The following is a 27,696-nucleotide window of genomic DNA, read 5'->3' as shown; positions in this document are numbered from 1 at the left end:
TCCAGATAAAGGGAGCCTCAGAGGCAATGAAAGGAACCACTTCTCTGGCTTCTGAAGCACATTGTGACAAATATGAGACCGCAGACAGACTGTTCATACCCTTTCTGTCCAGGTTTTGGATTGTTTCTCTTTTGATACTACACACCTAGGCATCTCCCAAATCTCAAAATCTGCCCCATTTTTAAATAAAATTCCAAAGTTTTAAAAGGCAACATATCTTTAAAACTGAAGGAAGGATGTCTGGATATCATAGGTTCAGAACACAGCAGAGTCCAACTTGCCAAAGCAGATGACTGCAGACTCTTATCTGACTCCTAATGAATACTTCCACGGTGTAAGATTTGGAATGGCCCAGAGGTGCAAGACAGATTTCTGAGCATCTGATGATACTGCCACATTCAGATATAAACAACAACTTTAGTTCCTCAAAGTCACCAAACTGTCATTCTGCACAAGTAATTAGTAAGTGCCTATGATACAGTCCCTATTCTGAGGCAGAACTCGGTCATCTTTATGATCTGGGATGAAAAAAAAAATTTTTGAGAAAAGACTGGGAACACAGCCAAGTCTCAGCTGTGCAGGTCATATGTGCGGCCACTGAAGCTTTCCTGTTCATACCCTCACAACCTGTTTTTGGTTAAACGCACCCCAGTTCAAACCTACTCTCCTTAAGTGTCCTAGAAGCTCTTAAGCCTCTCTGGATCCCAGAGGTGGAAAGGTCAGTGGTGGCAGTGACTACCTAGTAACTCAAGCCACTACATGCCAAATGAGGCCTGGCGATAAAACCAGAGTTAGATGTGAGATTCCTGAAAACAAGAGGTGATTTTGCTCAGAAGAAAAGAATTCCAGAGATGGATGGTGGTGATCGTAGCAAAACAAAGTGAATTGACTTCATACCACTGAACTGTACACTCAATAATGGTTCAGATGATCAATTTTACGCTGTGTGTATTTTACCTCAATTAAAAAAAAGTTATTTTCCTCAACTACTCCCAAAATTCTATTTCTTTTTTTATATTTCTGCTACAACATGACACAATCAATATATAACAAAAGAGAAAGCATCTCTCAGGAAAAGCAAAAGGTAGAGTGACTGCAACATCCATGGAGCTCAGACCTAAGAAAAAACTGGGCCCTTGAATTAAGCTGGATCATACAGGGCCTAACACCGTCACCGAAACCCCTCTCCCTGGCACATGTGGCGGGGAGACACTCACCGGTAAAGGCGCTGCGGCAGACACACAGGTAGTCGTTGGTAAGCTGTATGCAGTCCAGGCTGCCCTCAGAGCTGCAGGGGTTGGACAGGCACTCGTTGATGTCCCCCTCACACCGCTCTCCGGCAAAGCCAGGCAAGCAGCGACAACTGTAGCCCCCGATCCGATCCACACACTGACCGCCGTTGAGGCAGTGGGGACCCCTGGCACAGTCATCAATGTTCTCTTCACAAAGCAGGCCTGGAGGAAAGAGGGTAGAGAGAGAACATTATGACAATCCTCAGATCACCGCCTTCCAGCAAGAGAGAACCACCTTGGTCAACACTTTCACACGGTTCATCAGGTTACACTCCTCCGTCTGTGGTGGGACCTCTTAGGTTGGGCAGGGCAAATCACACTCCTGACTCATGAGAACTGCCATCCTCCTGGTCACCAGAAAGAGCACAGGGAGGAGTACGCTGAGGGCTTCAAATGTTCTCTCCTACACACCCCAATGAAGCAGTCCCTTACGGAGCAGTTAGTATCTCTTTTTTCAACAATAACCAGACAGAACTGAGAATAGGAGTCAGAGCATCAGAGTTAAGCAAGAGATGAATGAAATGGCTTGAATTGCCAGGATTCAGAGTAATGTTTGATTTTTTAAAACCCCCTCAACACTAAAAATGGATTTACAACTTAGAGAATGCCCTGGATGGAGGACAGGTAAGGCCAACTTCATACCCCGAGTGCCTGGTGGGCAGGAGCACTTGAAATGGTTCACAAGGTCGATACAGGTGCCTCCATTCTGGCACGGCTGATTCTGGCACTCATCCACCTCATATTCGCAATTGACACCCTGATATCCAGGGACACACTGCCAAGAGCAAACAGAAAGAACAAGAAATGTTAGAGACCCTTGTTGGAAAGACCATGAGAGCATCTGGTAAGTTACTGTGGCCCTCTCCCCACAGACTTCTCCCAGCTCTGTATGCTCCTCTGGCGTCATCACACTCACTACTAATCGCCCTGTGTAGGGTCAACTTGAAGCTGACTGGTATTTACCTCTTCCTGCCGAAAAAGCCACTTGAAAGGGAAGACAAGGACTGAATATCCTGAGGGGTATTTCAGATGTGTCCCTTGTGCAAAACTTTTATCCCTCCTGTGTGCAGGTTTTCCCATCTTTAAAATACACAGTCCTGTGTATGTGATCAGGACCCTATGACTCACTAAGTGGTCTATGTGGATGGTAGTAAAGATACGGCATGAATTGATCTCCAGGTTTAGGAAACCACGTGTCTGTGTGAGACACTGGCCGATACAGGGGTGAGGGCACAGAGAGTGGGCTAACTAGCCGGGCTAGCCGGAGGCGTTCTAGGGCTTTGAGGGCTGAGCAAGGAAAAAGACACTGACCGCAAAGTGGCTCTATCTGGCAATGCTTTGACAGGCCTGCACACGGGGAAGTCCCTCCCAGCATGAGCTCGTCTGGAGGGACGAGGAAGGTAAAGACAGGAGGGCAGGTGAACTCGGAGGGAAGGGGTAACAGAGAGGGGGCTGACGTGTTGGTGATACCACTCAGCAGCCAGCCAGAGTCTCTGGGTCAGAGAGCTCTGAAGGGCAGCAGTGGCTTGTCCTCGGGCTTATCTTACCTCCGGCTAGCGGGTATCGGCTGCTGTTTTACAGAATATACAAAGCAGGCAGGCTATCCGTGGCCAAATTCTACCTATTAGGGCTACGTTTAAAACAGCTGAATGTGTGAAAATTTGAGTTTGGTGCCAGTGGCTTTTCAGCTAACAGGTCCCAGCCTGCTGTGAAGAAATAACTTAGAAGCCAATATACAGAGGCTCATTTATGAGAAGCAGAGAAGCAAAGCATTTCTCAGTGTTACTTGGTGGCCTAAACTGGTATCAAATTCATGTCTCTGGTATTTCGTTAACATCTTGATCTAACCATTGTCGGCCCAGACATTAAGAAGACAATGACATGTCCCTTAAAAGACACATACTTCCTCAAATATACACATGTGTGATGCTACACAGAACAGGCTGAGCAACATTGTTTTGAGAGCGTTATTAGTTGACTGATCAATGACCGCATACAAAGATGACATGGGTCAAAGGGACACTCCTCAAAGTGGCTTCTCCTATCTCAACTGCTATTCACAGAAGTACCAGGGGCTGCTGAGCTGGGTGGGCCTGTGTAAGGCACTCTGGTAGTGAATATTGGCTCTGAATTCTGGAATTAACCCTGTGGGAGTGAGATGGATCCAGACTTCGGTAAAAATAACCTTACCAGAGCTATGTTAACTCATGGCACAGGGGGACTGAAAGAAACAGTGATTAGTAAACACTGTAATGGTGATTAGTTAAAACAAAACAAAACAAAACTATAAATTGTGAAAATAAGACGTAAGGAGCTAAACTCAGTATGTTAGTGTTCTTAACGGTTGTGCCATCTTCTGGGAGGTCTCTGACCTCTGCCTGCTTATCTTACTCACCTCACATCTGTATCCACCAATGAAGTCTCTGCAGGTGGCTCCGTGCTGGCAGGGATTGGACGAGCACTCATCAAGCTGGTCCTCGCAGTAGCTGCCGGTGTAGCCCAGGGGGCACTGGCAGTGATGCGAGTTGCCAGCATTGATGCAGACGCCTGAGTGCTGGCACAAGCGGTCAACGGGCACCCCTGGGAAACCCAGTGGAGGAAGAAACATCACCGAAGAGCACAAAACATGTCAAGTTCAGCCCAACTAATGGGAAAACTAATCTAAGTCCTGTCGATACATCAAATTTTATTCTTGTCCAGTTCAGACCCTCAGCACCAGTTTTATATTAAAAATAAATAAGCCCTGAAAGTGGACTGTTCCTTTGTGTCATTTCTAATACAATTCTCTTTGGAACCTCTGAACCTGTTCCTCTGCCTGTCACCTTCCGTTTCAGACCCTTTCTCCAGAGTCTGGCCCATCCACGACTCTCTGCCCTTCCCTCTCCTCCCATGACAATACTTGCCCTAAAATGTTGCTGGTCAGTCAGCACTTCGTGGACTGACCCTGGAGTCCACGCAGGCAGAACTCACCTCTGTGGGAGGCCGCCACCTCACAGGAGACGCTGGGCACATCACAGTACGCGCCAGCCCATCCAGACGGACACAGGCACCGGGACTCTGCTTTTTCCTGAACGCAAGTACCTTTGTTTTTACATGGAGACCGACTACAGAGGTTTACCAGGGTCTGAAACAGAGGCATACACATACGTCAACATTCAAACACCAGAAATGAAAAAAATGTTACACTGCATTTTAAGAAATCTAAGGAAAGCACACTAATTTTTTTTAAAAAGGAGCCCTCACCCAAGCTTTAAACTAGATCCACTGTTCCCAGATAATCTAATCATTTATACAGTCTAATTCCTTTTACCTCTGCTATTTGAAAATTCTTGCCACAGAAGTTTAAGAATTTGAGGAAGCCCAATAGGTTAAGTTATTCCCTATAACATGCTTGTCTCTAGAAGCATGACCATCCTGCAGGGCTAGAAAGAAAGAGTTAAAACTGTCAGACAGCACCTACATCTTCTCCTTTGTGAGCAGTCCACGTGGGGTTGATCAAATCTGGCTGTGGTGAATATGAATAAAACGCCTTAAAGCCTGTTAATAAACCTTTTAAAAACTGTCAAAGGGCTTAGTTTGATGGGAGAAACTCAGGCTTGAGGCACAGAGTGCCAGTGGACTAGCACCTTCCCCCTAACTCACAGGTGGTGGCCTGGCCCCCGGGAGAGGAAGGGCATCTCACAGACTGTGAAAGAACGGCTGAGGGGAGGCGGTGTGCTCCACCAGCTCCTGGAGATACACGGGGACAACAGCATGAGCCCCACGAAGAATTCCACCCCATCCACAGAATCAGCCACAGCTCTTTCACATGCAGACGTGCTTATCTGCATGGCCAATCCAGCCAAAGCCTGACTGATGTGTACCCTGTAAGGCTAGGTAAGTGTACCCTGTAAGGCTTTGTTCCTAAATTCTTGGGACTTCTGGTATTCTATCATTTTACCACTGTTTAAGAGGTAAAATTGCATAAAATTAAACACAAATGCTGTTTGGTATGCAACTCTGGAAAAGTTATTTTGCCCCCCTGGGACTCTTCCCAGTCTCTTCTTCCATGAAATGACAGGCTAGACTAGTTGGCTCGAAGGGATCCTTTCATCCTAAGAGTCTATGAAAACGTATATTTAAATATTTGGATTTAAAAGATACGTGAATATTTTGGATTTGAGAATGTTACACTGTTGCAAGACATGATAATTATCATTATCCCCTTAGGTGTTAAATCTGACCTTTAAAAACTGTATTTTGATTGTTCTTTATTTCCCTTTTTGTATTCCCTAAGTGGTATCTATGTTCTCATTTCCCACATGTATTTCCTGCAGTTCTTGGTTAGCCTGTTAAAACAGTCTTATGCCTATTAATCCACATAATCTTGTCAGTGTCACCATTCTGGAATTTTTCAGCTATTAAGTTGTCCAGGTTTATCTCGGGGACATCCCTGAGATGCAGAATTTTCTCTTTATCCCTGAGACATAGAATTTTCTCTTCTAGGTGGGGCTTCCTCTGCCTAGAAAAGGAACAGGTGTAATACTCAATTACTTTGATGGAGCCGAGTGAATGTGATGGAATCTAATTACCTGGCAGTTTTTCCCAGTGTAGCCCAATGGGCAGGTGCAGCGGTAGGTACCCAGGCCATCAACACACGTTCCTTCATTCAAGCATGGATGAGAGTTGCACTCATTGATCTCATGGAGGCAGAAAGGGCCAGTGAAGCCCACAGGGCACAAGCAAGAGAAGGAGTTAATTCCATCGACACACGTGCCACCATTGAAACAGGAGCTAAGGAGCAAACAGGGAAAATGTCATCCGCTTTGTGATCTGGTTCCTCTGATCTGCTCTTGAAAAATGAAGGTTCCTGGAATCTAAGATAGTACATGGGCAAATACTCCCGAACCACTAAACCCAGTAAGCTTTACCTTTTTCCAAACTAGAAGGGATGCCAATTAGCCTGAGTCCCAGCTTCCTTTCCACAACCATGAAGCTTAGAGAAGTATTTAAAAGGCTGAGCTCATTAGAGATTTCTAAAGAAAGTGAAGGTTTCCAGGTTTTACCCAGTCCTTCTGTAGCTTTCCATGTATCATATTTCATTTTATCCCTGAATCAATTTAATTTATAAGGAAAGTGTTAAATAAATAGCTCCTGACTCCTGATTTTTTTTTTGCAAAAGAGAAACAGAACAAATTTGTTGATTAAAAAAAAAGAAACAAACTGCCCAGAAATTACTTAAAGAGGGATGACAAATCTGCAAAGAAACAGGAATTTTTAATTGTCAACTGAAATGAATGAGACCAAAAGGAGAATGGAATAGAATTATAGCTCTTCCTATTCCCTAAGCAAGAAATAAATGATGATCCATCCCACTAAGCTTTTCAACCTCTGACCTTTGAGTTTGTCCCACATGTCTACAAGGAATCAGGAACTGGACAACAGGAGATGACTGTGAGGTGGGATCCAAGTGGATGCCTTATCCCTGCCCCATGATCCCAGTATTGTGCTCTGTAGTTTCCTCCCCTTTCTCCCTTTTTCCCTAAGACACTGGTGCCTGGAACATGGGCTGCTCACCTCTCAGTGCACTCGTCAATGTTGTTCTCACAGTGGACTCCATCGAATCCCGCCTGGCACTTGCAGGTGTAACTATTGACATAGTCGGAGCAGGTCCCGCCGTTCTTACAGGGTTCACTCAGACACTCATTCATGTCTGTCTGACACTTATCCCCAATGAAGCCCGGAAGGCATAAGCAGGAGAAAGTATTCACTCCATCGACACAGGAACCTCCATTCTGGCAAGGATCTAAGTCATTGCACAGAAGAATTAGAACTCTGAACGGCAGCATCAATTTAATCTTAGATCATAATGGATGAGTACCCTGAACTGAGTCACATTAAGAACAGTAACGATTCTGACTTTTCTCTTTACGTCGATTTTGCCCTGACTCCTCCGTTTATGAAAATGAATGCAGTAACACTTGCCTGAAATTCTTAACCTGTTTGATAATTGGAACAAACTGTACATACATCACTAATAATTTTGCCAAATTAAGTCATAAAACTTGTATTGGGCCCACATACATTTGTAAATCAAATATATGCCCCAACACAGAGAATCTCAGAAATAACAATAAAGATTTTCAAAAAGGTGTATGTGGTGGTGAAGTGGGTGGGGTAGAACAGAATACATATTAATCAACCCCCTGTGCTGATTTTTTTCCCTTTCTCTTCCCTCCCTCCCTTCTTTCCTCCCTTCTTGTTTTTGTTTGTTGTTTTCTTAGACTTAAATAGAATTAGGAAACAAGATTTTTAAAAAGAAATTTTAAATATCAGATAGTTTGATCTTAGAACACCTTAGAGTCATAGCAATTAATCAAGAAATTTTGAGCTACTATCATGGCACTGTCCTCTGCAATACAGATGCACACAAATCAGAACAAGAAATACAAAAAATGTAGCTCCTGGTATTAAGGACCTTAAAATATAATTGCAAAGACAAGTCATAAACATAAAAATAAAACTAAACACCAGGTGGGTAATGTAGCCCTTATTTTATAAGAGGGATATTTATACCTTATTCATCCATGATGCTAATTTCATCCTAAGGCTAATTCACAATCTCTAAAGGATCAATTATAAAAAGTCCTATTACCCTTTCTTATCCACAGTACACAGTACCCAGCTACTTCAATTTCCATAGCACCTTTCAAGAAATTCACAAGAATTTACTGAATTATTTTAAGCTAATTGTAAATATTGCTAGTCCCATTTCAAATAGGAAAAAATTTTAAATACTGGAAATTTGACTGATATACTAATTAATGTAGGAAAGGAATCAAAATAGTTTGATTCTGCTCCTTTAAATTTCTCCATCACGTTGCTTGGACATATTTTTTTCACCATTAGTCACACAATGTTGAAATCACTTGTCTACGTGTCTTTATTTCCTAAGAGACTATGAGTTTCATAAATACAAGGACTGGGTTTTATTTATTTTGGCAATGTGAGGATCAAACTTGGTGTCATCCATATGATAATCTGAAATTGTATACACTGTGAATTAAGAGAAATCTACTTTAAAGACACAGGTAGGCCAAAAGTTAAACGGTGGGAGATAAATTTACCTTAACAATAAACAAAAGAAAGCTAGGGTAGCTATATTAATATCAGGCAAAGTAGTCTTCAGAGCAAAGGATGTTATAAGGGCTAAAGAAGGTCATTTCATGACAAAGGACTTAATTCTTCAAGAGAACATAACAATCCTCCAAGCTTATGTACTTAATATGAAATCTTCAAAATATATTAAGCAAAAACTGATAGAACTGCAAGGAGAAATAGTCAAATCCACAATGATGGGGGAGATTTCAATACTCCTCTGTCAATAATTGACAGAATTAGTAGACAGAAAATCAGGGAGGACATAGAAGATCTAAAAATCCTGTCAACCAATTTGAATTAGTAACATTTATAAAACAGTCCATCAAAAAACAGATAATCTTTTCAAATGCACACAGAACATTGACCAAAAAGGACCATACACTAGGCCATAAGACACATTTTAGTAAATTTAAAGTAATTCAAATCATGCGAAGTATGTTCAATGATCACAATGGACGTAAACTAGGAATCGGTAACAAAAACTACCTGGAAGGAATCAGCAATGAAAGATACTTGGAAACCAAAGAACACACTTCTAAATAACTTAACGAGTCAAAGAACAAATCCAAATGGAAACTAGAAAGTGTTTTGAGCTGAATGAAAATAACATGACATATCAAAATCTGTGAAATACAGCTAAAGCAATATTTTAAGGAAAAATAGCATTAAATGCTTATGTTAGAAGTAGGAGAAAGAAAGAAAATCTGAACTTCTATCTTAAAAAACTAGAAAAAGAAGGGCAAACTAAACCCAAAGTAACAATGAAAAGAATAAAGAGCAGAAATCAGTGAAATAGGAAACAGTAAAACAACTGAGAAAAACCAAGAAACTAAAAATGGATTCACTAAAAAGATTACTAAGATCAATAACCCTCTTCCAAGAGCAGTCAGGAAAAAAAAGACAGAAGACATAAATTACCAATATCTGAAATAAGATAAGGGAAATCACCACAGCTTTAATACACATTAAAAGTACAATAAAGGAATATTATGAATGACTCAATACCAACAATTCTGACAACTTAGGTAAAGTAAAACTCATTCATTGAAAGATGCAAATTACCAAAACGCAGTAAAATAGAAATGTACACCCTGAACATCTATTAAAGGAAGGAATTAAATTTACAGTTAAAAACCTTCCCAGAAAGAAAATTCCAGGCTCAGATGTTTAGTAGAAATAACACTAATTCTACTCAAATTCTTTCAGAAAATAAAAAGGAAACACTTCCCAAATTGTTCTATAAGACTAGCATTGCCCCCTTATAAAAACCATACAAATATAAGAAAATTGGAGAATAATATGCCTCTGAACATAGATACAAAAATTCTTAGCAAAATTTTGGGAAATAATATCCCAAAGAGAAATAACACATTATAACCAAGTAGAATTTATTCCAGGAATTTAAGGTTAATTCAACACTTAAAAATCAGTTAACATAATTTGCTTAAAGGATCTTAAAAAATGGTATTAGCACAGAAAAGTCATTTTCAAAAATAATATTCATTTTCAAAAATAACATTCATTATTTAAAAAGAAGAAAATTCTCAGCAAGTCAGGAGTATGTGGTGAATTCCTCAATTTGATAGAAGACATCCACCCAAAGACCTACAGGTAACATCACACTTAGTGGCAAAGACTACATGCTTTTTCCCTTAGAATCAAGAACACGGCAAGTTTGGTGTCTCTCACCACTCCTACTCTGCATTTACCGAAGCCAGCGCAATAATGAAAGAAAAATAAATAAAATGTATACAGATTTAGAAATAAGAGAATACAGAAAAGAAATAAAAGGCATAGCAGTTATATTTATTTAGAGATAACATAATTTATTATCTCTAAAAAAAATCCTAGGAATCTAAACTAAACTAGAAGCTACACTAATCTAGATTTAATAATAAATGAGTTTAGCAAGATTACAAAACAAAATTACTGTTTAAAACCTTTAAAACTCACACTATACATAAAAATTAACTCAAAATAGATCGTGGACCTCAAGGTCAGTGATAGAAGCATAAAATTTTTAGAAGAAATCAAAGGAGATAAATCTCAGTGACTGTGAGTTAAACAACGTTTGTTAAAGATACAAGAAGCATGAACTATGAATGGAAATTAGAGTATATTGAATTTAATCAAAATTAAATTATTCCTCTTTAAAATAAAATTAAAACAAATTTAAAACAATTTAAAACAAATTAAAATAAAATTATAAATTGGGAGAAAACGGTTTTAAAGCAAATATCTGACAAATAATTTATATCTAGAATAAAATGAACTCTTTCAACTCAATAATAAGACAATCCAATTTTCTGAACGGGCAAAGAATTTGAATATACACTATACTAAGATATACCGCTGGCCAATAAGCACATGAAAAGATGTCCAACATCATTAATAAATAGGGAAATGCAAGTTAAAACCACCATGAAATACCATACATAGTCACTAGAATGGCTAGAATTAATATGAGCAATCATATCAAGTGTCCCTGAGGATGTGGTTCCACTGCTTGTGGGAATGAAAATGATACAACCACCTTGGAAAACACTTTGGCAACTCTGTGAAAAGTGAAACATACACCAACCACATAATTCATCTATTCCACTCCTAGGTATTTTACTTAAGAGAAATGAAATCGCATGTCCACACAGACTCATTCGTAGCAGCATTATCTGTTAATACCCTAACACTGTTAAAAAGCCAACTGTCCTACTAGTGAATTGTAGTATATCCAAACAATGGAACACAACTCAGCAATAAAACAGAATGAACTATTAATACACACAACATGGATGAGTCTCAAATAATATGCTGACTGAGAGAAGTCATATTCCCTCTTTTCAAAAGAGTTTCCATTATAAGATTCTATTTATATAAAACTGTAAATAAACATTTTCAAACAAACCTATAGTAACACAGGTAGAGATCCCTGGTTGCGTGGGAATAGGGAAGTGGAAAGGAGAGTTAAATGACAAAGGAGATGAGAATACTTTCAGGGGGATGGATATGTTCAGTATCTTGGGTATTGTTTTCAGCTGTCATACATCAAAACTTACTGAATTATACATTTAAATACTGGCAGCGTACTGTATGGTAACTATACCTTAATGGATCTGCTTTTTTTTTTAAAGGTGTTCACACCATTGTCCCCACTGCGTCAATGTACAAAAATCAGTAAGTGAATGTTTAAAAGTGATTCCATTGCCTCAAATCCTAAAGCAGTATACTAGCTTCAAAATGAAGATTTAAAAAAATATGAATATTAAAGACATGCGATAAACTATTGGATGGCCAGTCTCAGTACTGAGAGGCAGGTGCATCTGCTGACTTCTTCTCTGCTCCCTGCAAGCTTTCCTCTCCCTCAGGGGCTTAGGAGCTGGCGGCATACTCACTGGCAAGGCAGTCATCGATGTCCTCCTCACAGTCCATACCACTGAAGCCTGGAGGACACTCGCACATGTAGCTGCCCTGGGTGTTATGGCAGAGACCGTGGTTCATGCAGGGCCTGGAGACACACTCATCAATGTCAATTGTACACCGCTGACCTGGAAACACAGGGGCAATGAATGGTCTAGTCTTGGAAGTTGAGTCCCACAGCAATGTGCCTGGGGCCTGAGCTTCAGCTGGGGTGGATGAGGCTACTCCAAGGATATTCTTGTGGTTCTCCTGCTTTGGGAAGCCCTGTAAGGCTTCTGTGCCCTGGCAAATTGCTGCCCAGGTACAATTCCCTGTAGAACATCAGAGTTTCAGACTCAGATTGGAGTCTTCCAGCCACTAGGGGGCCCCAAAGACATGCAAAATAGAAGGCTTTCTAAGACATTCCAGTTAGCAAATTCTCTACAAGTCCTGTGTTCTTGACAAAGAAGGGCAAACCTCAAAAGACCAGGCCCTCCTTGTCATCTGATAACCTGACTGTTTTGTTTGACATTCTTGGTTTCTCCATTCTCATGCTGTTACCTTTCCAGCCAGGAGCACACTGGCAGGTGTAACTCTCAAAATTTGGTGCCTCTTTGCAAACAGCAGAGTTCTCACAAGGGTTTGGGGAACACGGAGCCAATACAGTCTGACAGTTCTTGCCTGTAAAGCAAATGACAGGGTTTATCACAGAGAATTATTCAAGGAAATTGAAATTTCCCCAAATTCTATACCAAAGAATGCTCCCTGAATTCAGGTCTAATGTAATGGGCAAGAGCTTTGGAATCTGAGAGACCTATATAGTCCTTTGTGCATTGGTTCTGATGTGATTACTAACAGTGTGATCTTAGGCAAGTTATTTATTTTCTTTGAGCCTTCCATATAAATAATATGGGAATTAGGATGATATGGCTTGATAGAGGCTTTTGCAGATTAAATGAAAAAATGCTTATGAGGTCCTTATTAACATAAAGCTGGGCACATAAAATAAATACCCAACAACTGTTGGACTGCTATCATCTTCATGTTATTATCACCAGTGGTTACATGGATTTGGACACCTGCATCAATTAGGAGTGATAGTTTCTGCATCTTCATGAGATTGATTCAGCTACTCAGAAGCTCAGCCACACAGATCCCACTTCACATGAGCAGGGAAGAAGCAACAACACAGCCTCCTACTCCTTAAAATCTCTGCTACCTTTTGCGGCAATGCGGTTGATCAGAAGGCCATCAGAGGTGGAAAACAGTGAAGTAATTCTGACCGTCTAGTAACATCTCTCCTTATATAAACATCAACAACACGACATTGATTGTTGCCCACCAACATTTCCTACCTTAGTATACTGAATATAAGATTCCAGCAAAAAAATTAAGAATGCTTTTACTAAAAGGGATAAAGTTGTTTTTAAAGTCAACTTACAAGACTGTAACTTGTCAGAATAGATATCATCAAAAAGAACACAAAAAACAAATGTTGACGAAGATGGGGAGAAAAGAGAATCTTATTGGCAGAAATGTAAATTGGTGCAGCCACTATGGAAAGCAGTCTAGAGGTTCCTCAAAAAACTAAAAATAGAACTACCATATAATCCAGCAATTCCACTCCTGGGTATATATCCAAAGAAAGTGAAAACCCTAATTTGAAAAGACACATGCATCCCAATGTTCAAAGCAGCATTATTTACACTAGCCAAGACACGGAAGCAACCTAAGTGTCCATCAACAAATGAATGGATAAAGATGTGGTGTACACACACACACACACAGGAATATTAGTCATAAAAAAGAATGAAATTCTGCCATTTGCAACAACATGGGTGGACTTAGGGGGTATTATGCTTAGTGAAATAAGTCAGACAGAAAAAAGACAAATACTGTATGTTATCACATCTATGTGGAATCTAAAAAACAAGACAAACAAATGAATATAACAAAAGAGGAACAGACTCACAGATATAAGGAACAAACTAGTGGTTACCAGTAGGGAGAGGGAAGGAGGGGGCAAGACAGGGCACAGGATTAAGAGATACAAACCACTATGTATAAAATACCTAAGCTACAAGGATATAATGTACAGCACAAGGACTATAGCCATTATTTTCTAATAACTTTAAATAGGGTCTAATCTATAAATATATTGTATCACTATTTTGCACACCTAAAACTAATGTTATGTTCTAAATCGATTATACTTTAATAAAAATAAAGTCAAGTTACAACTAGCTCAACTTAAAGTTTTATTCTAAAATTTTGTATTCATAAAGAAAAAAATATTACCACAAATTTTCACCAATATCCCCAACCAGTTTTTTGGTAGGGGAAGGTAATTAGGCTTATTTATTTATTTACTCTTAAAGGAGGTACTGGGGATTGAACCCAGGATCTCATGTATGCTAAGCATGCACTCTACCACTTGAGCTATATCCTCCCCCTCCCAACCAGTTTTTAATGTGCCTGGTCAGAACAGCGGCTCACAAGGGAAAGCAAAGTTGCTTAGTTCCCTTCATGCTGGCCAAACTCAATGACACTTCGAACCCTTAGCTACACTCAGCACTGAAATTTTAATCTGTATAGGTTTTTAGTCTAGTATAATTTCTCAAAATTCACATGCAGTAAATTCTTTTATTAAGATCCTATAATGAAGAAAAACCAAGAGCCAACCTCTAGTCAAATATTCTTACAGTGTCTGAAAAGCAAGATGAGCTGTGCTCCTTAGTCACACTCAGGTGAGCCTATGAAGGGCCGGAGCATAGGGACACCTGCTTACATCTCCCTGCAGCCATCAATTCCCAGGCCCTATGGTTGTGAGATGATCTTCTCAGTACCAACAAATGTGACCAGCACTAACATTATGGAATGACATTATTTAGACTGTCCGTCTGGGCATAGCTAGGGATCTGCAATAACTTTGATTTTATCAACCAGGCTGGCTAAATGCAGTTTCCCTTCATGAACATTACTTTTAAAGAGGTAGCAAAGGTAATAACGTAGTGTCAAGCCTTTCAGGTAACAGTCATGCTCTGGCCACTCTGCTACTCTAAACAGCCTAGAGTCACCAGCCACAGCTACTATAGACAGCCCGAGACTCCAGGGGAGCCATGCTCCTGCCCGCACGCTGTGCACTGGAGAAACATGCAAAGTCATTGTCCACGTTTCTGTTTTGTTCCCCACAGATGAAGACAATGGATGCCGAGGAGGTTAACAAGCCACACAAATACAACCAATCACAAGGTGGCAGTAGTGAGGCAGGAGAATACACAGAAGTGTCCAAGCACACTCCTACAATACCACCTGAAACAAAGAACACCTGATGTGAGATGAAGTCACACCCACGTCCTGTGTGTGTGTGATCGCCATCCAAGGGGCAGCACCTCTCTGAATGGGACGTAGTGGCAGTGAATGTGAGGAGCAGGATGACAGTTAAGAGGACAAGCTTTGGGGCAAATCCTAGCTCTACCACTTACCTACCACTTACCACTTACCTTCAGCAAGTAACCTCTCCTAGCCTCAGCTTCCTGGTGTGTAAAATGGTGCTAGAAATGTCTATTTTGTCAAATTACTGTGAGCACTAGGTTGAAATAATCCAAAGAGTCTGGCACACAGTAAATTACCAGTAAGTGGCAGTTGTTGTGTTAGTGAAACTAAGACTAAGAGCACAGGCCCCGGAAACACTGGGTCTATTCAAATAATGGACTAAACCATCGGCTCTGCATCAACTCCAGCCACATATGATTTTTCAAAAATTTCAAACCCTAAAGAGTAAATAAGGCAAAAGAATTTCTTCACCACTTTCCTCTAGAGAGGCCCGAGTGTCTTCTCAGAGCTCAAGACTCGGTCAGTGAGGGCAAGAAGGGTGACCAGGGAGTGACTCCTCAGAGCAGCGTCACTGCCCCATGGAGCCCGTCTCTGAGACTCCGAGGTTTGGAATGACAAGGTAGGACCGAGCATCCCCTCTGGTCCCTGCACCTGCAGGACTCACCTGTGTACGGCAGCACACAGTGGCAAGTATATCCACTTATGTCATCAAAGCAGGTCCCTTGGTTCAGACATGGATTTGAGGCACATTCATCAATATTCACTTGACAGTTATAGCCTGTAGACAGAAAAGAAGGAAAAACAAAAACAGCGAAACTTCCTGTTAGCTACATCTTCAAAAGGGTCTGGCAGACAGCCTTAAAATTGAGGAAGCTGTAGTCCTACAAGAAAGAAAATGGTGGTCTGAGAGCACAGAGGTCTGGGTGCAAACCGCACGCTGCTACTCAACAGCCATACAACTTTGGATTTTACATTTTGATTTTGATTTTGTTCATTGATCAGCAAGTCTCAATGAGACAAGGAAATAAAGTGCTTTTAAATCTGTAAGTTTCTTTGCAGATGTCATATATCTGAATATCAGAAAATTAATAACTAAAGTACAGTCTCAGAAAATTTTCAAGTAATCAAATAAAGTGACTTGCAATCATATTCATGTATCACAGTGGTCTGGCACAATTTTTGAGGGGGGGAATCAGTGACTAAGTAGACAGAGGAGTACAAATATAAATGGTTTACCCACAGATTTCTCTCTCTTGAGCTTCTAAGAAAAAAAAATGATGGGAGAAATACAACAGTGACAACTCAAAAAAGGATTTTACACAATACCCACTATTATGCACTTTTTCAGAAGGCCACAGGTGGCTGTGTATCTAAGAACATCTCAGTGTGTAAGAGAATTTGTTGGAAGGGCTTTGAACACATGGATTCTTCCACAATATCATTGCTACAATTATAGTAAAACAGTATTTTCATCCTGCTCCCAATATCTCTCTTGTATTATGATAGAATCAAGCCTACACCAAGAAGCTTACAATTCGAACACCTGTCCGAAGCTGTGTAAATGGCGTCCTAGCTGCTCACCTTGAATAGTCCTGTTTCAGTAGCTCACCTCTCTGCTAGTCTGAAAGTAGAATCTATGTCTAAATCTATTCATGTTTTTAGTTACCAAGTGCCCTCTAAATATTAAGTGCTCAACTGACATTTGCTATATGAATGAACAGGAAAAAAAGAGAAAGAAAGAAGTGAGTCAAGCCATATGCACCAACAAAAAGGCAGAGAAGGGAGAGAAATACAAGCACTTTGCTTTCACCTTTAAAGCCCTTCTTGCAAGTGCACTTGTATCCATTCACCAGATTGTCACAAGTTCCTCCGTTCTGGCATGGATTAGAAAGGCATTCATTTTTGTCCACTTCACAGTTGATGCCAACCCAGCCTGCATCACAGAGGCACTTGTACCTGAAAGAAGATAGAATTCTTTACTGCAGGGAATGAATGTACTGTTGAGTCATGGTTGAAATATGGGACTTGGTGAAGAAACGAGGGACAGAGGACCTCTTGTGTAAGCTAATGTAATCTCGTTTCTGCTTCTCTATGGACCTAGCCTTGGGTCACCATGTGAATCATGTGGGCCCATCTGGAGTATTCAGTAAACACACCTTCCTGGCCTACAAAGATGCCAGAGAAATTAACTGAGTATAGTGAAATTTCATATGTAAACAGTGGTCGGTACAACATATCAGGATGATCTGAGAGACATGTTAACATGGGTAAGTCCTCAACTTCTTCTCTTCTATATAAAATAAAAGTAAAGCAAAGTTTAGGATCATCTGCTTCTGCTGCAAAACAGACACCCAGGAAGTAAGTTAGTATCAGAGACTCTAAGCCACTCTGAAGAGCTCCTGGGATGTCTAACTTCCGAGACACACTTTGTTCTGACCTGAAACCCTGCCCTAGACAGCACCTAGGGTACTGGGCAGGAAAAGGAACAAAAATGAAGGTATTTGAGGTACACGCACGTTATTCACAATCTGAACACCATTAGTGCTTAGAATGTGATATCAAGAGAGAAGAGCCTCCTTGTCTGGAGATCCTTTAAAAGAAAGTAAGTGGGTTGGGATGCTTTGAAGGCTGCTATACTCTGACACAGGAACACTGAGGTAATTCATCTTAGAAATAACTTGATTTCCTATTTGTCTCTAAATACACCTTTCATTCTTTTACTTGTTATAAACGTGGCAAATGCACTGTCCAAGCATATCAAGAGTACAGGACTATTTCAGAGGACCTAACATCACACTCTGTGATTCTAGAAAATTACTTACCAACACAACGCACAACTCTCAGGGGCTTGCAAACTGTGAACATATTTAATCAGGGCCATGTCTAAGGTTAGCAGAGACCAGCTCTACTTCAGTGGCACCCACTGGTACTATGATAGAACAGAGCTGGGTTTTTTATAAGCAGGTAGGGGGAAACAAATAGAACATCCCTTAGAACTCAAACTTGCGGTAAGTACTAAAAGCAAGGTTGTCAAAGACTCAAAAAATAACCCTGGACACCTCTCATGTGCTGACTACCCACATGAGGAATGAGACATTCCTCCTTGTTTTCATGGAAGGTGGGGAAGAAGTGAATTTGGAAGACTAGGATGCAGACTATCAAAATCTTCAAAGCCTCAGCTCAGGTCCTGAGCTAAAACCCAAGGGGCTTAACAAAGGTCAGTAAGAAATTGTTAATACATGACAGCTACTCACCCACTGAGGCCCCCAGTACAGTTTCCGTGGACGCAGGGATTGCTCAGGCACTCGTTCACTTGTGAGTAGCAGCTGGGATGATGGGGCCCCTCGGGGCAAAGACAGCGGAAACCATTCACATCATTGATGCACGTTGCACCCTTGCGACAGGGATTGGAGGCACACTCATCAATGTCAATGTTGCATCTCTGCCCTGTGGGGAAGGCGGACAGTTTTTGTTGAATCCAAAATGAATAGACACAGAACTACGAGATCTAGTGTGTTGATACCTTCATCTGCATAGACTATAAGACGCCTTGGGCATCAAATGTCAAGAGTTAAGGAATAAGACATCCACTAGCACAGATGCAAGGAAGGAGCAAAGGGGACTGTCTTTTGATAATGAAACAAAGTTGACAAAACAGTGGAACAGGTTGTAGGGTTCTGACATGCATTTCTTCCTCACTCCACTTAGAAAGGGGGAAGCTTTCTAAGGATTCAAAAAGGGAACATCACATGTTTCCAAAGTTGGCCACTCCTCTCGAAGCTGTTCTCAGCACCCTCAGAGAAGCTCTTCTTACCATCACTTTCATCCGGTTTACTGCATTCATTTTCTCAACCTCTTATATTTACACGTGGTAAATCTCCATTAACTGGAATGCCTAGTGGCAGAACTATTAATTTAATGATGAAATTGGTTAAATAGAAAAGCCATTTTGCTTTCATTTTTTAGAGCTGTATTAACCCGTTTTCTGACTCAGGAAGAAGTATTCTAAAGCATAATTTTATTGTTCTCTGATCATTGAGAAAACAATTCAGGGTCTCTCAATCTGGACCAGTGGTTCTCAAACTTTAATAGGCAAAAAAAGTGTCACTTATAGTACTTGTTTTAAACAGAGATCCTTAGGCCCCCAAAACTACATTTTAAATAATGTAGGTGATTCAAATACATTTTAAGAAACTCTGATTAGACATTTATTAGTAGTTTATCATAATGTAATAACATAAATGTTCAGAATATATGAAACTGAAGTGACCACATCCCTCCTGTAACACATACCCAAGACTGCACTTTGAAAAGATGTCTGCTATAACCTTCACCTTTATTGCTTTATGTGGAATAAAGTGTGTAGTTTCATAAGAGTTTTGCTTTGTTAAATTCTGAATAAATGAGATTTAGCTATATATTCCAATGATATAAAATTTTAAAATAACCCATAATTCTGTAAATGAGTGGCAACAAGCAGCTGCTATGAAGGAATTTACAAATTTCAAAGAATACAATTTTCTGATTCAGATAAAAACATGCATTTTTATTTAAGAAAGAGTAACCCTGCATTTAGAACAGGAAATTCCAAATGAAATAGATACACACCCCTTTAAAGTATGGGTATTAACATTTTTTTCACCCTCCACTGCTCTCTAAACCATTATTGGTGGTTCTTGTGGTAAAAACCCATAATCTAGTAGTAGCTGCTGTTTTCTTCTTGAGTATTGTATTAATAACTTATTTTAAAATACTGTTTCTTTGGCCTCAACCTCTGTTTTTTTTTTAGATGCTTGCCCCTGGCACTGAGATAGGAGCCAGAACTCTTCAACTGCAGGGCCCTCCTCAGCCTGCAATCCAGTGGAGAATGAGAGTGAAAGGCCTTCTTTTTCTGTCTTTTTTTGGGAAGAAACTTCTCAGAAGCCACTCCTCTCACATTTTCTTCACTTGCCATTAAGGCTCTTTGCAGAGTCAACTTTGAAGCCACCTTTGTGCAGTCTACCTGGTGGACTGACAGCTGCTTCGCTAGCAAGGTCCTGCCCCAAGGGGTTTCCACTCAGCATCTGAAACACCCAGCACAAGGCTATGCACCTCGCTGGGCTTAGTAACTACTGAATGAGAAGTTAACCAATGTTTCTTATCTTGTAGGTAGGTGCTCAACAAATTAGTATTTATGAATGAAAGCATGATAAAGTTTAGACTCAAGAGTCTAGTGTTGGATGTCAGAAATTCCCTAAGTGAGCTCTGGTCACTCATTTAGCAACATTTACTGAGGTTTCCTCTATGCTAGACTGTTTCAGATGCTGGCTAGAAAGATCATTAGGGAGGTCCCTGCCTTCTGGGAACTCACGGTCCTTGTGGTGCTGCTCACTAGCTAAGACCATGGACACATCAAGCTCGATCTTTCAGTCGCCTTATTTGTTAAATAAGGATAAGACAACGTCCCTATCTAATTTTCTGTTTTGTTAATTTTTAAACTGAGACATAATTGACATACACATTGTATAAGTTTAAGGTAACACGCTGGTTTGATATATTTTATATATTGCAATACAATTACCAGCACAGAGTTAGCTAATACCTCTATCACGTCACATGAATTATCATTTCTTTTTGTGGTGAGAACAATTAAGGTCCACTCTCTTAACAATTTTGAAGTTTACGGTACAGTATTGTTGAATATAGTCACTATGCTATTCATTATATATCCAGAACTTATTTATCTATCAGTTGCAAATTTATACTCTTAAACAATATCTCTCCAATCTCCCCCCACATCCCCTAGCCCAGCTCCTGCTAAACACCATTCTACTTTGTTTTTATGAGTTCAGCTTTTTTATATTCTGCATATAAATGATATATAGTATTTGTCTTCCTCTGTCTGACTTATCTCACTTAATATAATGTCCAAGTTTCATCCATGTTGTCACAAATGGCAAGATTTCCTTCTTTCTCACAACTGAATAATATCCCATTGTATATATACAACACATATATATGTAATATATACATCCATTCATCTGTTGATGGACACTTAGGTTGTTTTCATATCTTGACTATTGTAAATAATGCTGCAGTGAACATGGGTGTGCAGATATATCTTCTAAAATACTGATGTCAGTTCCTTCAGATACATACTCAAGAGTGGGATTCTTGGATCATATGGTAGTTCAACTTTTAATTTTGGGGGAACTGCCATACTGTTTTTCCATAACAACTGTACCAATTTACATTCCCATCAACTGTGTATAAGAGTTCCACTTTCTCCATCTCCTTGCCAACACTTGTTATCACCTATCTTTTTGATAAAAGCCATTCTATCAGGTGAGAGGGGGTATCGCATTGTGGTTTTGATTTTCATTTCCCTGATGATTAGTGATGTTGAGCATCTTTTCATGTACCTGTTGGACATCTGTACGTCTTCTTTGGTAAAAAGCAGTCCTTTGCTCATTTTTTTCTCCTGATTCTAAACATTTATTTGTCCTTCGTCATTTATGCATTTTTTTGACTGTATGTACCTTGTTTAAAACTTTCTTTCCTAGTCTTTAGTCATTTTCTTATGCATGCAGTCTGAGTTCCTGATCATACTTTAAATCTTTTTAAAGGCATAGACTCATTTTCTACCGCCTTTGCCACAATGCAATGCTCCTCACTCCTCCTTGTGCTTAGCAGTGTGCCTGTTCAGGATGTGCCATTATTGGCTTGATGAAGACCAAAAGCAATTGCGTGCTCAACATGTATAAATTTATAACTTATAAACATTTATATACCTTACTCCTGATTAGAAAATATTGTAAGAGATGATGAGATTTTAAAACTCTTAACTATTTTTTATTGTATTTTTGTAATTTGATATAGTTGTGTAATGACATTTTGATGAGGCCTTGCTATATTGGTAGCCACTCATGATTAGCCTTTCCAATGCTATTTGAGAATCACTAGGGTTTGGTAGGCTGTAAAGCTTTCAAAACTTCATGGTGTTTCAGATGATACTAGATTTTGAAATACACATAATGATTTACAACTTAAAAATACAATCAGTCTGTAGTTAAGTCATGAAGCTCTGAGAATTAAACACTTCTTGTATCCTCTACCTGGAAATTACTGGGAATTTTCCAATAATATTTTCTAAAATTGAGTTTAGCTACTATTGCCTAAATGTGTTTCCATTTTTCATTGAGGTATAACTGACATATAACTTATTAGTTTCAGGTGTGCAACATAATGATTTGGTATTTGCATATATTGAAAAATGATCACCACAATAAGTCTAGTTAACACCCATCACCATATATAGTTATAAAATTTTTTCTTGTCCTTTGTCCAATTTTTAATTTGATTATTTGCTTCTTTGCTATTGAGTTGTATGTGTTCTTTATATATTTTGTATATTAACCCCTTATCAGATACATTGTTTGCAAATATTTTCTCCCACTCTGCAGGTTGTCTTTTCAACTTATTGTTTCCTTTGCTGTGCAGAAGTTTAATGTAGTCCCACTGGTTTACTTTAGTTTTGGCTACCTGTGTTTCTGGTTTCATATCCAACCTATCTACTTCTATGGACTAGTATGAGAAGTCAGCAAAATAATGGACATGAAGGTGAAACTGAAAAGTAGTTTGTAAAACACATGATTTCTTACTTTTCCCACTCAATCAGTAGGTATAAAGAGGTCTGCAGAGAACAGAGAATTTAGTCTTAAAAAAAAAAAAAACAACTCTCTTAAAGCTGTTATTAAAATTGTAAAAAAAAAAAAAAAGTATTAAAATAAAACAAAGGCAAGACTAAAACACCTCATATTTGCAGGTCATGAGTATATACCACAGCTGGTATTTTCAGCAACTGATTTAAAAAAACAAGAAGAAAAAACATGGAAAACAGTTCCAAGAACAGAGTACCACCCAGTAACCAAAACATTCCATTTCTTGGTTATGTAGTTTCGTGCTACACCTTAAGTTTATTTTAGAATATTTTTAGCCTATGTCCTCCCTCTTTGACCTTCCTGATTTGCTAAATGTTAAAAAGAGAGAGCATATGATTCACTGACATTTCCAAAAAATGTAAGTCCAGTCTAAGGCTTATGTATCTAAAAAGAAACGACAATAGGCACCCACTTAGGCTGCTCAGTGAAGTGGGAGTGTGGACTCCAGAATAGGACCGCCTGGGGTGGAATCCTGGCCATAGTGCACTGGTACTGCTACTTACCCTCTCTAAACGCTGGGTTTCTCATCAATACCGTGGGAATAATAATAGCAGTGACAATTAAATGAGATTCGGCACTTTAATGCCCAGCTCAAAATGAGGCCTTAGTAAATGGTAGCCATTCTCTTCTTATTATCTGTTTAATAGAAATGAATCTATATCATCCTATCCAGCAGGAAGTTTTGTGTATTCAGTCAGCTGTCATGTAAGCTTGGAGTAACAAGTCTGAGGACAAAAGTATGCCTGGCTACCACCAGCGGTGCTGGGCACTTGATGTAAGAGCTTTCATCATACCCATCTTCCGAGTGATCTTCCCTTGAACAGAGATTACCGTGGTCCCTGTGGGCCACAAACAGTCCTCTCTGGTGTCCAAATTCACACCAAGCAGTTGAAAGGATTGTGAAATATAGAGGAAGGTAAGTTACCAGCCAGCAAGAGGCACACATTCTCTTCACTTGTCTCCAATGGCCTTTTGACATCATAATTTAAAAAATTCTGTGGGAATTTTATCACAGTGATTGCAAATGACCACATGGTTTAAAATGGTAGCGTCATTATGTAAGTGCCCGCTAGTATGTGGCACTGAAAGAATGGGACAGGCACACATATGCTTTCTGACGGTGCCATTAACAAGCAGGTGTGTCAGTAAGAGGCTTCAGATTTCCTCAGTAGACTCTAGCCCTTTTTGATGAGGAGGATAAGAGATAAAGGCAATCTTCGTAGCAACAAAAGAGATAAGAGAGAAGATGTGTGTGAGTTTGTGTATGCACATGTTTGCAGTGTGTAAATGTTCTAGCAGCTTATACTTTAAGAAGAATTATAACCAATTTTATTTTAGCTACTTATTTTCTTCCTCCTGCAAAGGAAAAAAAGTCTCACTTGTGCTAGCCAAATTAGGTTGGTCCTCCCAAGTTTTGGCCTCACTCAATAATGTTCCATGGAGAAAGTACTCAGAAAAAAGCATTTGGTGTTTTCATAGAATTTTCCTAGGCTATGGCTTTACAGAAGGCATTCACTACTAAGTGTAGAAAAATAAAGGGGGCTTTGGAAGCCGTATAGCTCAAGCACAGCGACAGAAACTCATGGTCTGAATAGAAACTCTTTTCAGGTACCTATGAACACATGGTCTAAAAATCCTAACTAATGAAAAGTTTCATGTTACAGTTTAGGGAAGGCTTGTAAGTAGAAAACTGGGCCAGAGAAGCACAGAAACAAATTTCTAACTTTCCAAGAGACAAAGAAATATGAAATATTTGAAAAGTAATTCCCTTCTAGACGCCTTTTTCCTAAAGTTTTGATGGGGCTCAAGGAGGAGCCACCCAACAAAAGGAGCATTACCTGTGAATCCTGGTGAGCAGACGCAGCTATAACGATTAATGCCGTCCATACAGACTCCATGCACACAGGGGTTACTTGCACAGTCATCAAAGTTGATTTCACAGTTAACACCTGCAAAGATGAATGCAAAGAGAAACCACGCAATATCAGCACAGAAATAGCAGTGATCTCTCCTTGTGATGCTAGGTGTTAAGAAATCTAAAGAGTATCCAGCCAGCCCTGAGTACAGGGAAGTAGCAGTTCTCAAAGTGCAGTCCTCCAGACTCTGTCCGTGGGATCAGGGGGTCAAAATGATTATATTAATCATATTAAGCCACTTCTTGTCCTTTTCATTGTGTTGGCATTTGCACTAATGGTGCAAAAGCAACAGGGACAAAACTGCTGTCATCTTAGCAGGAATTAAGTCAGTGGCTCTTAATTGTACCAGTGGTCTTTTTGTTTTTTACCTCTATGCACTCATACTTAAAACAATACTTAACAAAAAGATAGCTTCACTTAAGAATGACTTTGGAGAAGTAGTCAAAATTATTAACTTTATAATTTGATTGTGCCTTGACCCTTGAGTATACCTCTACCATTCTGCATGATGCAATGGGAAAGACACATAAAGCAATTCCTTGGCACGCCGAAGTACAGAGTTGTCTCCAGGAAAAGTTGTGTGATTGAGTTTTAAACTGAAACAGTTGCTTTTCTCATAGAATTCCATTTTAATTGAAAGAACAGCTGACAGACAAACCAGGGCTATTCAGACCTAAATATTTATCAAATACTAAGTGAAAGAAATAAACCTGCCACTTCAAGGGAAACAACTATGACAGTATTGTGTTTCAAAGATAAAATCTAAGCTTTCATATGAAAATTAGAATTTTGGAACTTGCACCCACCACTATAAGCTTGATACTATCACTATTATGGGTTAAAGTTCAGGATAAATCTTAAACAGTCGGATAACTTCCTCTTGGGGAATGCAGCCTTCCTCCTGGTCTATTCCCCAGATGAACGGTAGAGTTTGGCTATGGTAAGGAAGGTTCAATTGTAGATATGGGTAACTAAATAGTAGGAATACACCAATCATTACTGTTACCATTCTGAACATACCAGGATATCTCACTATTTAACATGAATTTAGTGATACATTTTTGGTACCACAGAAGAATACCTTGGTAGCTTAAAAAGCCTAAAAATAAAGCCTGGTCATTAGGATATAAACAAACAAAACTTCCATGACAAAATGCCATAATTTTTATTCACTCACACTTTACATTAATATTTTTAATAATTATTATTCTGTTAAAATTTTATTGAGCCATTAATGAGAAAAGCACTCTGTCTCCCATTTTATGTAATTTTATTCTTCCCACTCCCCCGTCAAATCAAGCTGTGCTACACCCATTTTATCATGGACTTGCACAATTACATCAGCACAGCTGGGATGGGAAACCTAGCTTTCCGGATTCTGTACTCTCCACCACACTACACTGGCATTCTGTGATTAATGAGGCTATATGGCCTCTCCAACCACAAAAGAGGCAAGGGCTTCTACATTCCTTGATTATGAGGGGATACCTTTAGGAGGTGTGTCTGCCCTCGACTGACATCCTCTATTTACTCACAGTGGACCAGGGCAGGCCCCAGGAAATCATGGCAGTCCAACGTGACTCTGCCCCCAAAACCCACATTTTATCCTAGCAGGAAAAGACACCCAGCTCAAGCTGGGCCAATGAGATTGTCTCACTGGAACGCTAGAACATGAACTGGGTGACCTACGGTCTGCGTGTGGCCCTGCAAATCTCCCCCAAAGCCTCACTGTCCAGTTCTCACTGGGAATCTGTAAGATGCTTCTGTGTGCTTTTGCAAAATTCTTTCTGCTTGCCTGTTTTGTCACTGTTGTTTGCTTGTTTGTTGATGATTCCTTTAGCTATTCAAGGTGGTTTCTGTGACTTGAAACCCCCAAAAGCTTACTTTCCTATCATAAAACCACAGGTGAAAGAAGGCATCAGAAGTGACCCTGGGTAGTACATCTCACGTTAAGTACTCGGTGAGTGAGAAACCACAATTATAATCAGCACATTGTAAAGCATCCCTTCTGTCCACACACTCATCCAAACCCTCGCCCAACAACTCAGACCATACTATGAATGGGCTGTGGATTCTTACACTAGAACTCAAGGTCTATTCATAATGACTAACTGAATGAATCCTTTCACCCAGGCTCCTAGTACAAACCAGGTCTTTCTCCACCTATTACAGACCAAGATTTCTTTGTGCTGCCTACATCTCTTTGCTTTAATTCTCCAACCGCTACAGGAATGGATCTGGCCGTTTTCTCAGAGAACCTGGACCCTCCCTCTATGCTGCCTGCACACTGCTGATATTTCCTGCTTACCTTTCTCACCGACAGCTACTTACACCTTGCCTTCTCCGTCCTCCCCAGGGAACACACCTGATCCAGCCTGGCACAATGATATAATCCTAGAGAAAACAAGGTGCTTGCCAGCCCACCACTCACCCAGTCTTCCAGTACTTCTGTTGTAATGGAAACGATAGCAAAGCCTAAAACAGCCCCACCATTCTAAAGGCATCCATTCAATTGCTTGTAAATCTCTCAAATTTCTTTTCGTACTGCAATTTCTCATGTCTGGGGACCAGCCCGGAAGCAAATTGCTTTTGGAAGGTTTCACAAAGATCTATTCAGCCCTTTTACTGAGTTATCTAAACGTGGGGAGGGGGAAGGCATTTTCAATCGGGAAGGCATGGGATGTTTTTCGTATGCTTGAGCAACTCAAAAAGGACTTTGTTTTCAAACTTGGCATGTACGAGGTCCTGGATGAAGACCAGGGCCTTTGACAAGTTTGAAGAAATGGATTTGGAAATAACAAAATAAAATGAGGGCAGCTAACCACCTCCCCCACCTTTGCCCCCTACATAGGCCATTTTCCTTAAACAGAGACTGAGTTTTCAATAAATCACTCCTTGTATTGGCAGGGTCCCTTCTAA

At 39.9% G+C, this 27,696-nt stretch overlaps 1 protein-coding gene across 1 annotated transcript in view; it reads right to left on the bottom strand.

Moving 5' to 3' along the window:
- Positions 1-27,696, bottom strand: part of NOTCH2 (notch receptor 2) — a 153,542-nt gene that overhangs the window by 16,033 nt on the left and 109,813 nt on the right. The window contains 12 exon segments of the mRNA XM_032486927.1: positions 1,218-1,454; positions 1,935-2,067; positions 3,688-3,872; positions 4,263-4,416; positions 5,864-6,065; positions 6,849-7,077; positions 11,822-11,974; positions 12,387-12,506; positions 15,826-15,939; positions 16,972-17,117; positions 18,416-18,608; positions 24,700-24,810. Of these exon segments, the coding sequence (XP_032342818.1) occupies positions 1,218-1,454; positions 1,935-2,067; positions 3,688-3,872; positions 4,263-4,416; positions 5,864-6,065; positions 6,849-7,077; positions 11,822-11,974; positions 12,387-12,506; positions 15,826-15,939; positions 16,972-17,117; positions 18,416-18,608; positions 24,700-24,810 (1,977 nt within the window).

This window comes from Camelus ferus, chromosome 9 (assembly GCF_009834535.1).
Source record: "Camelus ferus isolate YT-003-E chromosome 9, BCGSAC_Cfer_1.0, whole genome shotgun sequence".
Classification (NCBI taxonomy): Eukaryota; Metazoa; Chordata; class Mammalia; order Artiodactyla; family Camelidae; genus Camelus; species Camelus ferus.
The sequence above is the reverse complement of the archived record's forward strand: the minus strand, read 5'-3'. Positions and strand labels throughout refer to the sequence as shown.